The sequence below is a fragment of the Vombatus ursinus genome, unplaced genomic scaffold (genome assembly GCF_900497805.2).
Source record: "Vombatus ursinus unplaced genomic scaffold, bare-nosed wombat genome assembly UNPS02014801.1, whole genome shotgun sequence".
NCBI lineage: Eukaryota > Metazoa > Chordata > Mammalia > Diprotodontia > Vombatidae > Vombatus > Vombatus ursinus.
In genome coordinates, this window is record NW_020954579.1 from 133,377 (window position 1) to 148,716 (window position 15,340).

General features: G+C 39.9%; 1 protein-coding gene across 1 annotated transcript in view; it reads left to right on the forward strand.

Moving 5' to 3' along the window:
• The window catches only part of LOC114050892 (kielin/chordin-like protein), a 52,060-nt gene extending 42,132 nt beyond the window's left edge, over positions 1-9,928 (forward strand). Inside the window, 2 exon segments of the mRNA XM_027872940.1 lie at positions 2,419-2,882; positions 9,198-9,928. Of these exon segments, the coding sequence (XP_027728741.1) occupies positions 2,419-2,882; positions 9,198-9,587 (854 nt within the window). The 3' untranslated portion in view covers positions 9,588-9,928.
• The last annotated feature ends 5,412 nt before the right edge of the window (positions 9,929-15,340 follow it).

The window sequence follows — 15,340 nt, forward strand, 5'->3', positions numbered from 1 at the left end:
AATGATTATACAGACTTTGATACTAATTTTAATATTTCAAACATCTGTGAGAGAAAAATAACTAAAATAGTAAAACAGGGTGAAGGGAGAGTGATAGAAAAAGAAGGGCCAGTATGCCTTCTCCATCATGTCCCTGATTCCTGACAACTTCCTTTCACCTAAGACTACTTATTTGGCCAACTCAGTAAGCCTCTCACTGAATAACAGCCACAAATTTGAACCCCTTTGCCACACAACTACAGGAGATCTTCACTCTTTATTTTACTCTCTCACCTGCTCATCAGCCAATATGTCCCAGACCTCAGTTCCTGAGTACAGTCTGAAGCCACATGAAGCCATTTTCCCCTCCAACATTCTATGTGCCTACCAAATCTCCTACTTACCAAATGCCAGTGTTCTCATTGAGTTCTCTATCTGTTCATTTGGTTCCAATTAGCCTGGCTTCCATGACTGCTCCCACTAGTTTCATCTCCCAAGTCATACTTTTAAAAACCTCAATAATTGAGTCCCTCTAACATTGTGCTTAGTGTTTATTCTTTTCTCTCCAACAGTATTATAAAGCATTGAAGTGATGAGACATTTGTGGTAGTCCAGGGCCTGTGTCTTATAACTAGAACTCTTACTTCTGCTGATTATCTGAGGATATTGACTTGGATTTAAATAAATTTAAATCAATTACATTTATTTGTTAAGCTCCTACTATGTGTACAACATTATGTTACTGCTAAGAATACAAAAATAAAAACAAAAATAGCCCCCATTAGAAAGAAACTGATGTGCCATGGGGAAATATTATACCTTTGGTCTTACTTCCTCTGAACAAGAAAAGATCTTAAATTTGTGGGGGATACAGGTACTGAGAGAAAATACAACACACACAACAATGAACCAATGCAAAGTTAATACAAAGACAGTTCAGAAGCAAGAGAGCATATATAACTGGGGAGATCAGGAAAGGTGTTGTGTGGGAGATTCCACCTCAACTGAGCCTTGAAAGATATAAGGGCTCTAAATATGTATAGAGGAGAAGTGAGTGTATTTTAGGCATAAGATACACCAAATGAGCAAAGACACGGAAATCAGAGGTGAGAAATTGAATTTGGGGATAAACTGGTAGGTCAGATTGGCTACAACATAGGAGGTATTAGAGGGAAATACGAAAATCTAAAGAGATAAATGTGATCCTGACTGTGAAGGGTATAAAATTCGAAGCAGGAAAGTTAGTATTTTGTCCTAAAAAAAAGCCTTAGGATTATTAGATTCTGGATTTAGAGGAAACTGAGGCAAACAGGATTAAGTGACTTGCCCAGTGTCACACAGCTAGTAAATGTCTGAAACCAGATTTGAATTCAGGAAGGTGAGTTTTTATGACTCCAGGCTCAGCACTCTGTCCATTGTGCCACCTAGCTGCACTTCCTGTTTCATATAACTCATCCAAATCTGATCACTGAGCTACCTATGGTTTCTGCTCAGGGAGAGTTTCTATGTAGAGAGTTGATTGACTAGGGGTGAGATTTGCAGTGCGAAAAGCAAATAAAGGAGGCTATCCCAACAGTTCAAGTGATAGGTGAGGAAGACCTCAATTAGAGTGGTGGTTGTATGAATAAAGAAAAGGTGACTGATATAAGAGATGTTATGGAGGTAAGTTCAAGAAGCTTCTGCAACTGTTGACAATATGTAGAGTGATGGAGAGGGAAGACTCAAAGATGGCTTGGTTATGTAATAGAAATTTCATATTTCTCCTAGACCAAACAATTTCTTTAAAAAAAATAAAATGAAAAATTCACAACGTTTTAAAACAATGAGTCTGTCATGGCATCACTGTACAAACTAGATTTGATTGGTGAAAAATAAATAATTTGTTTTAAGAAGGAAAGTTAGCCAAATATCCAATGTTGATACTGTAGAAAGCTCTCTGAATATGGATGAAATTAAGTAAGAGGGCAAGCACAGAACATGAGCTGGATTTCCTTGGCCCCTTCCCTAAAACCATGGGAAACTAACCTTAATACAAGTCACAAAACCCCAGAGTTGAATGGGGCCTCAGAAGTCATCTAATTGTGTGTTGTTTGGGCAGGAATCATGGGATAAAGCTCACAAAGCTGGAGAGTGAAGTAGGAAAAATTTAGTGTCAGGTTGCCCCATGATTGCCCTGATGTCAAAGACAGACAGAAAAGAGGAAATAGTGGTAGGATTCCATAAGAAGAGATGATACATAGAAGGCCATTCTGGAGGGAAAGCAAAAGGACGAATTCCAAGTGATCAGGGAGGGAAAAAAACATTCCTTTCATCAGAAAAACAAATTTTCTAATTTGATAATCACTATTTCATCGAGGTAAACAAAAATAAATTGTCTGGACCAAGTGACAGCAGCTATGAAAGGGAATACATAAGAAGCCCCCATGGCAAGTCTTTCAGAATTCAAGTACCTCACTCAACTTGAAAGAAACCCAGAAGCTCAACCCACCAGCACCATGGTCAATTCCTGCTGTGGCTCCACCTGCTCTGGCCAGAGCTGTGGCTCCGGCTACTGCCGCCCCAGCTGCTGCCAGCCCTGCTGCCGCCCCAGCTTCTGTATTACTAGCTGTTGCCAGCCCTGCTGCCGCCCAACCTGCTATGCGTCCAGCTGCTGCCGCCCAACCTGCTGTGGGTCCAGCTGCTGCCGCCCCAGCTGCTGTATTTCTAGCTGCTGCCGCCCCAGCTTCTGTCGCCCCAGAAGCTATGTGTCCAGCTGCTGCCGGCCCTGCTGCCGTCCCACCTGCTGCCAGACCACCTGCTGCAGAACCACCTGCTGCCGCCCCAGCTGCTGTGTGTCCAGCTGCTGCCAGCCCTGCTGCCTCCCCACGTGCTGCCAGACCACCTGCTGCTGAGAATCCGGACTTGTTTGCCTTCAAAGCATAAAAACAAGCTCATCACTCTCCATACTCTTATGAATCAGTGAAATTATGCTCATTAATGCCAATCAACTATAAGAGGAGTCACAGAAGACTAATGTTTACTGTCTATGTGGTCCAGTCTTTTTATTTCCCTTGTCTCCCGCACAAGCTGTCCATCAACCCTGAATCTGCCAATTAACAAAATAAACCTCCACTTCTTCACGCGGCATTCAGAAACCACTGGATAGAGGAAATCACAGAGTTTTCCATCTAAAAAAGAACCTGAGGGATCATTGAGTTCAACTCTTGAAAGAACCCTTGCTACCTGACAACTTCATTGTAGAAACATCCAAAGTGACCCTGATGAATCTAGAACTTAAAGCAATGATGTTTCCATCCCACATTTCTTTTCATCATTTCCTCATGTTCTATTGCTTGTATGTGTCTCAATAAAGCTCCAGTTTTCAAATAATGGAAATCATTGACATAGCTCATCATTCCATTGTGTATTTTTTTTTTAATTTTTGGTGAGGTAATCAAGGTTAAGTGACTTGCCCAGGGTCACACAGCTACTAAGTGTCAAGTGTCTGGTCTGAGGTCACATTGGAACTCGGGTCCTCTTGACTCCAAGGCCAGAGTTCTATCCACTTCGCCACCTAGCTGCCCCCATTGTTTATTTTCACCAATAATTTTTGTTCTATTTTCATTTCTGTGCAGGTACTTTAAGTCAGACCAGTATCTGCAGTGTTACAGGGGATCATAGAATAACAATAACACCTGACACACATGGTCATTGTGAGAATCAAATAATATATGCAATAAATTTTGCAAACTTTAAAATGCTACATAAACATTAGCTATTATTACAGTTACAGTAACAATAATAATAAACCATTTATATAATCTTTTTTTGTTATAAAGTGATTTACACTCTCATATTATTATAGATATAGAGTCCTATTAAACCTTTAGAAACATTTAATCTAACCCCTTCATTTTAAAGATGAGAAAACTGGGGAACAGAGAGGTAAAGTGAATCATAGAGAACACACAGGAAGTAAGTAGCAGAAATGAGATTTGAATACAGGTTCTCTAACTTGGAATGAAATGTTCTGTCTGCTATACCACACTGCCGACTTAGTTCATGAAGTTCTCACAACAACCTGTAAAGTTGGTATTGCATCCATATTTTATAGATGAGGAAACTGAGGATTGGAGCAGAGAAGTGACAGATAAGGTCATATATCTATGTATTGTCAAAGGCAGAACTTTAACTCTGGTCTTCAGACTCTATAGTGAAAATGATTTTTCCATTACACCATGTTTTTGAGTGGGAGTAGCTACTAAGCATAAGATATGGACAAGATGTGATTTCATTTATATAGAGAAGAACCAGGTAAGGAAACTTCCTATACTAATGCATGTCAGCGCCATGTCTGTAACTTATGGCAATCTAGATCACTAAGCAGTTAAATAATTTACTCAGAATCACATGACCAGTGGTCATATGACCAGCTAGATGCTGCAGTGGATAGAACATTGGACCTGGAGTCAGGAAGAACTGAGTTCAAATGTTGCCTCAGGCACTTACTAGCTCTGTGACCCTGGGGAAATAATTTAACTTTGTTTGCCTTGGTTTCCTCTTTTGTAAAATGAGCTGGAGAATGAAATGGCAAACCATTCCAGTATCTTTGCCAAGAAAACTCCAAATAGGGTCATGAAGAGTTGGACTCTGCTGAAACAAATTAACAACAAAAAATTCAAAACAGCCCTTTATATATTCAGTGAATTTGATCATTAAGACTATAAAACACCAGAATTTTGAGTAAAGTTAACAACGGACAAAGAAGATAAATTTTCCCCTTTTAATAAAGGTAAGAACAGATTTGACTCATCATAAAACATTTACTAGACTATGCTATATACATAGCAAGGATTCCCAGTCCAATGGATCCATCTGACAACCATAAAGAACTGTTATAGATGCTTATTTCTTGGTTCCATTCTTCATCTAATTAACAAAGGAAATCATAACATGTAGTTATGCAAGAAATAAAATGCAATTTTCAATTTTTTTTTCATCTTAATCAAAGCACTAGTTAGCTTCTTAGGATTGGTGTTAATACCCAGTGGAATTTGTTTCAGACATTTAAGTGTGTCTAGGGAATGGTTGACCTCATCATTGAAGGTCTTTAAGTAGAGGTTGGATGTCTATATAACACAATATAAGGAGAGGATATATCAAGAAATAGTATCTGATATATCAGACCAACAAAAGCTAACAGAAATACATAAAATCCTCTTGATGACTTTCTATACATCTGCTTCTCATTTTATACAATAGCTGTACATCCTTAAGAGGATGTATATCAACTGATTTTTAGTACTTTGAAATATGGTTACTGTATCAATGGAAATTTGTTGTTTAGAGAAGCCCTATTGTGAATCCTTCTGCAATGCAAAGAATGATCCCTTCATTTATCTGTCTTCTGTCATTTATCTGTAGTGCTTTATATATATATATATATATATGTATGTATGTATGTATGTATAATATACACACACATGTATATTCATGTATATATGTAAATTATGTATCATGAGTATGTAGTATGTAACTTTATACCTATCTACATATCTGTGTATGTTTTATATTTTCTTGTTGTATAGTCATTCAGTCATGTCAGACTTTTCATCACTCAATAGGCCATACTGTCCATAGCAGTGATACTAAAGTGTTTTGCTATTTCTTTCTCTAGTGTATTAAGGCAAACATTGGCTAAGTAACTTGTCCAAGGTCACATAGCTGGTAAGTATCTGAAACTGAATTTGAACTCAGCTCTTCCTGACTCCAGGCCCAGTGCTCTATCCAGTCAGCCACCTAACTGCCTCCATGTATTTTGTACAGGAATTTATAAATAGGATGAAGCACCTAAGTGGTGCAGCGGATAGATCTCTGCACCTGTAATCAGGAAGACCGAAGTTCAAATCCAGCCTCAAATACTTAGCAGTATGACCCTGGATAAGTCACTTGACCTTTGCTTGCCTCAGTTTCCTCCCCTGTAAATGGGGATAATAATAGCACCTACCTCCCAAAGTTGAGTATTTGTAAAGTGCTTTGCAAACCTTAAAGCCCTATATAAATGCTAATTATTATTACTGTTATTATGTATATATTGATAATGGTAGGAAAGGACACAAAGGTCACAAGAAAATTAGTGGCATCTCAATGTGAAACTGTAGGTAGCTTCCGAAACATATCCACTATCCACACAAATTGTGTCAGCTAGGCCTGAGATCTCAAGAAAATTGGTTGCAGGCTCGCACTGTGTTGATATAATTATAATTTTTATTGCATAGTGTAAAAAACATAAGAGGCAGCATGGTGTAATGAATGACATGCCAGACCTGGAGTCAGGAAGAGCTGGGTTCACATCCTGCCTCAGATACTCAGTAGCTGTGTGACAATGAATAAGTAACTTTACTTCTCTAGGCCTATTTCCATATTTGTAAAATGTGGGGATTGGACTCAATGGCCTCTAAGATCAATTCCAGCTCTAAATCCAGGATCCTATGCAGACATATTTATACATAGAAAGGGCATGAGAAGATATGTACCTATCAACTTCTTTTCCATTCACTGAGTCTCCATTTCTGCGTGACCTAGAGAAATGAAGCTGTATTCACATGAGTTTCAAAGAAGTTAATTATGTCCAAATATATAACAACGAAATTTAGGTGGCCTGCAGACACTAAGAGTGGCCTGGTTTTATGCTGAGGTAGGTAAAAGGAACGACATATTTCAATCTATATAAGCCAAGCCCAGCTATATTTTAATAAACCAGTCAGATACAATGACACAAAAAGACTGATTTCTTTAGAGTTGCAACTATACTCATGGATATGCATCAATCAATTTAGCTTTCTTTATCTATATGTCCCACAACCTCTGGGTGGAACAGACTGATCTAACCCAACCATACCACCAATATTATGCATGTCCAGAATTCCAAACTCCTCTCATAGCATGAAATCAAATCAACAAACAAGTATTGAGTGCTTCCTATGTACTAGGTTTCAGACTAAAGTCTGCCCTCCAGAAGCTTCAATCTAGTTGGGAAAATACTTCAATATGTGATAGTGTATTTGTGATAGCATCAATGCATATACTTCTTCTAAGCATGCAGATTATAAATCCCAGTTCTGACCCTTCTTATATCCCATGACTTTTGGCCTTATCCTCACATAAATCTTCCACAGAGAATCTACCTAAATTGCTAGGTGCCTTCCTTTTGCTGTGCTTCAGTCATTCAGTCATGTCTGACTCTTCGTGACCCCATGAGCCACAACACATCAGGCCTTTCTGTCCTCCACTACCTCTCAAAGTATGTCCAAGTTTATGTTCATTGTTTCCATGACACTATCTATCCATCTTATCCTCTGCCATCCCCTTCTCTTTTTGACTTCAATATTCCCCAAAGTCAGAATCTTTCCCAATGTGACCAATGTATTTAAGCTTCAGCTTCAGTATTTGGCCTTCCAATAAATAGCCTGAATTAATTTCTTTAAGATTTGACTTATTTGATCTCCTTGCTGTCCAAAGGACTCCTAAAAGTCTTTTCCAGAACCACAATTCAAAAGCATTGATTTCTGCAGTGCTAAGTTTTTCTTCTAGTCCAACTCTCACACCATACATTGCTACTGGAAAAACCATAAACTTTGACTATGTGGGCCTTTGTCAGCAAGCTGATATCTCTGCTTTTTACCGTGCTGTCCAGATTTGCCATAACTTTCCTTCCAAGGAGCAAACATCTTTTAATTTCATGGCTGCAGTTGTCATCTGCAGTGATCTTTGAGCCCAAGAATATGAAATATGACACTACTTCCATTTCTTCTTTTTCTATTTGCCAGGAAGTGATGAGATCAGTTACCAAAACCTTAGTTGTTGTTTTTTTTAACGTTAAGCTGCAAGCCAACTTTTACACTCTCCTCTTTTACCCTCATCTAGAGAATTCTTAATTCTTTACTTTCTGCCATCAGAGCTTTCCTCGAAGTCTCACCAACTGTTGACAGATTGATACACACTTCCTTTCTCCCCTTCTTTTTGTCTCCTCTAGATAGGTTAGTAATCCATTATTTGTTGAAGGTGTCAGCCATAAGTTCATGAAAAAGTTTAAATAACATTTTTACTAGATCTATGATTTCATTGGTTATAGGGAATTTCCAGTTAGGAAACTCTCTCTACCAAGGCAGATGGGGATCTGCTTTGCAACTTTTAACCTTGGGAAGTTATCTGGGACACTGAGAGATTAAGTGACTTACCCATTCTACCACAGTCAATATATGTTAGAGGTGAAACTTGAACCCAAGTTTTGCTGACTCCAAGATAAGCTGTCCCTCCATTGTTGCAGGGAATACTATCACATATCCTCAAGAAAAAAAAATGAGAAGTTTATGTAATAGTTCAGGAAAATAACAAAAGAGATGCAAAAAGGCAGTAAATAATGCATAGGCATATAAACTATACATACATATACACGAGTCCAGAAGAATAAGATCAAATGAGACTTAGGTGAGCAAGCTAGTCTATACAGAGGAAACAGGATTGGAGGTGGACTTTAGAGGAGAGGGAGGATTTCCATAGTCTTGGAGGGTAGATTATTCCCATCAGGCAGAAGGCTATGATTAAAAACAACTCAGAGGAGTTCAGGAACTGTCCAGAGAAAAGAACTACAACTATTTCACTGGAGAAGAAAGTTTATGTTGTGGTATCTAGATGAAATAGACATCGAAGGTGAAAAGATATTCCAAATGATGCTTGCTTTGAAAATAAGTCCAAGTAAATGGCCTACTAGGAGACATATGACCCTAGGTCTTTCCTAGACTAAAGACATGCAACCAGACTATTAGAAATGAATAATGCTGATTAATGTTTGGGTGGCAATTAAGGAACACTTTGAAGTCAGAGCATAAAATTATGACTCCAGGGTAAATGGGCAAAGGAGAGAATTTAATTTCAGTGAGGAAATAAGTTTTTTTTTTGTTTTTGTTTTGTAGTAAGTTTGGGAATGCTTCAATGACAACCTCACAATTATCTAACCAATCCGGTGCTCTCATTTCAGGAGACAGAATCAAAAACAAGGAAAAGGTCCTGGATTCTGAGGGACTGACAACACCTGCTCAGGTATATAAAGGGTCCAGAACAGGACAGAGCATCCAGACCTAAAAAACCAACCTCTCCTTCTTACCCAACCCAAATCAGTACCAAGCAACACCATGGTCCACTCTTGCTGCGACTCTGTCTCCTCTGGCTGTTGTCAGCCCAGTTGCTGCCAGCCCAGCTGCTGCCAGCCCAGCTGTGGCCAGTCCAGCTGCTGCCAGCCCTGTTGCCCACCCAGGTGCTGCCTGCCAGTCTCTTTCCAAACCACTGTGTGTCGCCCAGTGAGCTGCGTGCCCAGGTGCAATCGCCCTATCTGTGACACCTGCTGCCGCCCTCCCTGCTGTGACCCCTGCAGTGTGCAGCAGGGCTGTTGCCGCCCCATCTCCTGCTGCCCCACCTCCTGCACAGCTGTGGTCTGTAGACCCTGCTGCTGGGCTTCCACCTGCTGCCAACCCATTTCTGTGCAGTCTCCCTGCTGCCGACCCCCCTGCTGCCAGCCAGCCCCCTGCCGCACCACCTGCCACTCCACCTGCTGCCCCACCTCCTGCTGAGTATCTATGCCTCCTTTGAGTCAACCAAGTCAGAATGAAAATATTGTCTCGTGAGCTGCTAATGTTCATCATTACATTCTTCTAGTCAGGGAGTACCCAGCTTACCCAGTCCTTTTCTGTGCATCAAATGACAAATTCTCAGTTCTCCATGCACAAGGACTTGCAATCAATTTCTAGCAGCAAATGGCTCATTGGGAATGACCTAGATGGACTTTCCAAGTTCATCCCAACAGGTTCTGACCTTCCTACATTCTCATTGGCATTCTGAGTCTCAACAAATCTATTATTTTCCATAAGGGGTCTTCTGTATAGTGCTGCTCATTTGTTTTCAATAAACATTTTCATGGCATAGCAAATACTCTTCTCACTCTAAATTCTTCATCAATGTGTGTTTCACTCACTGTGGCTTAGCTAGAGCACCATTTGAAGAAGGTGAGAAGTCATACCTTTTGAAGACACAAAGGAGCTCAGGCATTATCATCTCGTCCAACACATTCATTTTACAGGTAAGGAGGTTCAGAAGGAGGAACAGACTTGCCCAAGGTCATGCAGTGGCAGAATTGAAACTTAGGTCCTCTGAATCCAATTGGAGTACTCTTTATTCTGTACTATATTTACTGTAAGATTCAGAGAATCATCAAAAATCAGGTTTGACATTATGACATTGAGTATTTTGTTGTTCAGTCATTTTTCAGTCATATCTGACTTTCAGTGACCCCATTTGGGGTTTTCTTGGCAAAGATACTGGAGTGGTTTTGCCATGTCCTTCTCCAACTCATTTCACAGATGAAGAAGCTGAGGTAGACAGGATTTAGTGACTTGACCAGGGTCACACAGCTTGTAAATGTCTAGAACACATTTGAACTCAGGAAGGTGAATCATCTTGAATCCTGGCACAGTGCTCCATCCACTGCACCACATAAGTGTCCCAATATTGAGCATATTCCCACATAACCTCTCAATGGTGTGCCCCCCTGCAATTCTTTGAGTAATGTTCAATCATCTTTCCTTTTCATTCCCCTCATTAACTTGGGGGAAATCTAGAATCAAACCCAGGATGAACCTAGCTGATATTACAATGACAATATCCAAAGGCTAAGAAGCATATATTATTTTTTATTAAAAAAAAACACAGTGGAATATAATAGCCCAGAAAGTTAATTCTGGGCTGCATGGGAAAATATAGCATCCAAAGCTAAAGAGGCAATAGTCTTCTTGTACCCTGTCCCAGTCAGACTAGGAATAATATATCCTCAAAGTTCATGCCATTGTGGTGGTGATCAATCAGGACCATAGATTTAGAGCTGGAAAGGGACTTAGAGGCCTTTGAGTCTTACTCCCTTATTTTACAGATAAGGAAACTGAGACTCAGAAAGGTTAAGGGGCTTACCCTGGGTCACAAAGCTAATAAGTACTTGGGATGAAATTAGAACCTGATTCTTCCTGACTTCAAGTTCAGTTCTCTATCCACTACTCTACAATGGGTAGAGACAGTGGGGAGGGGAGAGAATGGCAAAGCAGAAGAGTAGCTGTACCACAAGGAGTTCCTAAAGTTCTGGAAAGGAACCTAAAAAACAAGTTGACATGGGTTCTGGTGGTGCCACTGACTAGGAAAATACCCCAATCAGTGTAACATAACTGTTAGTAAGAGTCAAAGAAATAGATGGAGTAGTATAGTGTCACAGACTGACTCTACTTGAAACTGTCATCATGACCAGCTTGATATAGAAGATAAGAGATTTGAGAGCTCTTTCAAGTTCTGGTCACACCAGAAGGTAAGATACACCAGAACACATCAGAAAAACCAATATCCCCACCTTCTGGAAATGCTTCAGGGCAGATAGTACACTCTATGAAAGTTGGCAAGCCACACATGTGTATGAAATAGACTGTTGAGAGAAAGAGAAAGAAAGGAGAGGAAGAGGGAGAGGGAGAGACAGAAAAAGAGAGAGAGAGAGAGAGAGAGAGAGATCATTTATTAAGTATTTAGTATATGACAGGCACTGTGGGAAGCACTGTGCTAGGCTCTGGGAATAAAAGCGAGCGTGAATATAAACTCCTTGAGGCAAGGAGTTTATATTCTAATAGGGGAAGATATACAATACATAAAAGGGAACTAAAAAGGAAGATTATATGGGCTGCAGCTTTGTCATAAGGTGTCTGGGAAGCAGGATGGAGGACTGGATTCAGGCAAATAAAGGAAAGTTCACATATCAGAGCCCAATGTCCCAGGGGGACAGTCTAAGGTTTCAGAAAGGAGAACATGGGTACAATTATCAGAGTATGAGCAGAGTGATGTGGAGAAGACCAAGAAGGGAAAGCCTGGTCTAAGCAAAATAAGGTGAAGCTTCACTTCTGAAAGCCTCTTTTCACAAGGGGCAAGATCCATTTCCATTAAAGTACTAGAGCACAGAAAAATTGCAGACAGATAATACAATTGATAAGCAAGGACTATTCTGCTTTGTAACAACAATTCCACCAGTTCCAAGTTATACAACAATGTATTGCTGGGGCAGAGCCAAGATATGCAGAGTATAGGCAGCAACCCAGTTGAACTCTCCCAACATTCCCCTCCAAATAACTTTAAAATAACTCCTCAAATCAAATGTTGGAGTGGAAGAGCCAACAAAAGGTCAGAGAGACATTTTTCTAACCTAAGATAATGAGGTTGACAGGAGAGGTCTCTAACACCTGGGAAGGGACTGGCCCAGAGCCTGGCAGCAGCAGCAGTAGCTTCAGGAGTTCCCAGCCCAGAGATGTAAGGAGGTCAGGAAACTGGTCAAAATGAGATTGCAAGGGACCCTTTGCTTACACTGGGTGCAGCTGGTGCTGATCGGTAATTCTATTGCATGTAAGCAGTTTTAAGTCGCAGTTCTGAAGCAGAGAGGAGCACTTGTGGTCTGTCACAGTTCCAAGGTCAAGAAGAACACTAGTGCTTGTGGCTGCAGGGGGATAGGGGTCCTTTCTGGGTAAAGATCAGAGTACAAACCAGGAGATCAGTGACCACACCTCTTCCCAGGATAACACCATGTTGGAAGCACTAAAAACTTGCAGACCCCCAAAACTAGCTCTGAAAATAGCAGCACAGAAAACCCTGAAACTTGTCATATGCCTCCCCAACCTGAGATGAACAGAGCCTAACTTTAAATAGACTAAGAAAATGAACAAAGAACAAAAAAATAACTTGACCATAAAAATCTACTATGGTGACAAGAAAGATCAAGACATAAACTCAGAAGAAGACAATGTCATCAAAACAACCATAAGTAAAGCCTCAAGGAAAAATGTTAATTGAATAAAAGGCCAGAAAGAATTCCTAGAAGAGTTTTTAAAAAGAGAGAGAAACAAAAGTGGTAGAGGGGGAAAAATGGGAAAAGAAATGAGAGTGATGCAAGAGAATTATGAAAACAGAATTAACAGCTTGGTAAAAAAAATGCACAAAAATACTGAAGAAAATATCATCTGAAAAAACAGAATTGGCCTAATAGCAAAAGAGACACAAAAAATTCATTGAAGAAAAGAAGTATTTTAAAAGCAGAATAGATGAAATGGAAAAGGACATAAAAAAATTCACTGAAGAAAATAATTCCTTAAAGAGCAGAATTGGTCAAATGTAAAAGAGAGGTTAAAAAGTTCACTGAAGAAAATAACTTTTAGGGGGTGGAGCCAAGATGGCAGAGTGAAAGTGGTGACTTGCTTTAGCTCTCCCCCAAATACCTCCCAATAACTGTAAAAAAAATGGCTCTAAAAAATTCTAAAGCAGCAGAACCCACAAAAAAGAGTGAAACAAATTTCCAGCTCAAGACAACCTGGATGGTTGATTGGAAAGACAAATTGCACCAGGTGGGGAGAGGAGTGCAGTTTGGCGTGGGCACACAGGCCGCAGTGACCCTGGCCTCAGAGGACTGAATCATGGGCAGCTGTACCGGTTTCCAGACTTCTCAAACCATGAATGTCAAAGACAACTTAGAAGGTCAGTGGGAAAAGTCTGTGTCTGCAGTGAAAGAGAAGCTAGGTCTCAGTCTCAAGTTCCAAGCATGGCCTCCGGGGCAGCAGTTGTCTCCTGAGCTTCTGGCCCACAGACTGAGGGGGAATCCAGTGGCTGATCAGAGGGAGATTGCAGGAATCTCTTTGCCAGTGCTGAGGCAGGAATCTTTTGCTTTGCCCATGCCTGGATCTGGGTCACAGTTCTGAGGGGCAGTCGTAGGGTGAGGAGGAGTGCTGGCATGGTGGAGCTTGTTGTGGCTGTAGAGAGGAAACACCCTGCCCCTTATCATACCACCTTGAAAGAACTGAAAATTTACAGGTCCCTAGAACTATCTCTGGAAACAGCTGTACAAACCCCCAAAGCTTGGGACAGTACATTCTTCACACTGGAAGCAGACTCTTACCTTAACAAAGAGTTTAAAACTCAAGTAACTGACTGGGATCATGAGCAAGCAGAGCAAAAAGAGTCAGACTATGTTATCTTACTTTGGTGACAAAGAAGATCAAAACATACAATCAGAAGAAGACAACAAATTCAAAGCTCTGACATCCAAAGACTCCAAGAAAAATATGAATCAGTCCCAGGCCTTGGAAGAGCTCAAAAGGGATTTTGAGAAGCAAGTAAGAGAAGTAGAGGAAACACTGGGAAGAGAAATGAGAGTGATGAAAGTAAATCATGAAAAACAACTCAACAGCTTGCTAAAGGAGACACAAAAAAATACTGAAGAACATAACACCTTAAAAAATAGCCTAACCCAAACGGCAAAAGAGGTCCAAAAAGCCAATGAAGAGAAGAATGCCCTAAAAAGCAAAATTGGCCAATTGGAAAAGGAAGTCCAAAAGATTACTGAAGAGAATACTTCCATAAAAATTAGAATAGAACAATTGGAAGCTAGTGACTTTTTGAGAAACCAAGACACTGTAAAACAAATCCAAAAGAATGAAAAATTAGAAAACAATGGGAAATATCTCATTGGAAAAACAAGTGACCAGGAAAATAGATCCAGGAGAGAGAATTTAAAAATTATTGGACCATCTGAAAGCCATGATTAAAAAAGAAAAGGCTAGACATCATCTTCCAAGAAATGATCAAGGAAAACTGCCCTGATATTTTAGAACCAGAGGGCAAAATAGAAATTGAAAGAATCCACTAATCTCCTCCTGAAAGAGATTCCCAAAGGAAAACTCCTAGGAATATTGTAGCCAAATTCCAGAGTTCCCAGGTCAAGGAGAAAATATTACAAGCAGCCAGAAAGAAACAATTCAAGTATTGTGGAAACACAATCAGGATAACACAAGATTTAGCAGCTTCTACATTAAGGGACCTCAGGGCATGGAATATAATATTCCAGAGGGCAAAGGAGATAGGATTACAACCAAGAATCACCTACCCAGCAAAGCTGAGTATAATTCTTCAGGGGAAAAAATGGTCATTCAGTGAAAGAGAGGACTTTCAAGCATTCTTGATAAAAGACCAGAGCTAAATAGAAAATTTGACTTCCCAATACAAGACTCAAGTGGAACATGAAGAGTTAAACAGGAAAGAGAAATCATAAGAGACTTATTAAGGTTGAACTGTTTACATTCCTGCATGGAAAGATGATATTTGTAACTCATGAGACCTTTGTCACTATTAGGTAGTTAGAGGGAAAAAATTATATCTATGTAGGTAGATAGATAGATAAATAGATAGATAGATAGATAGATAGATAGATAAATAGATAGATAGATAGATAGATAGATAGATAGATAGATAGATAGATAGA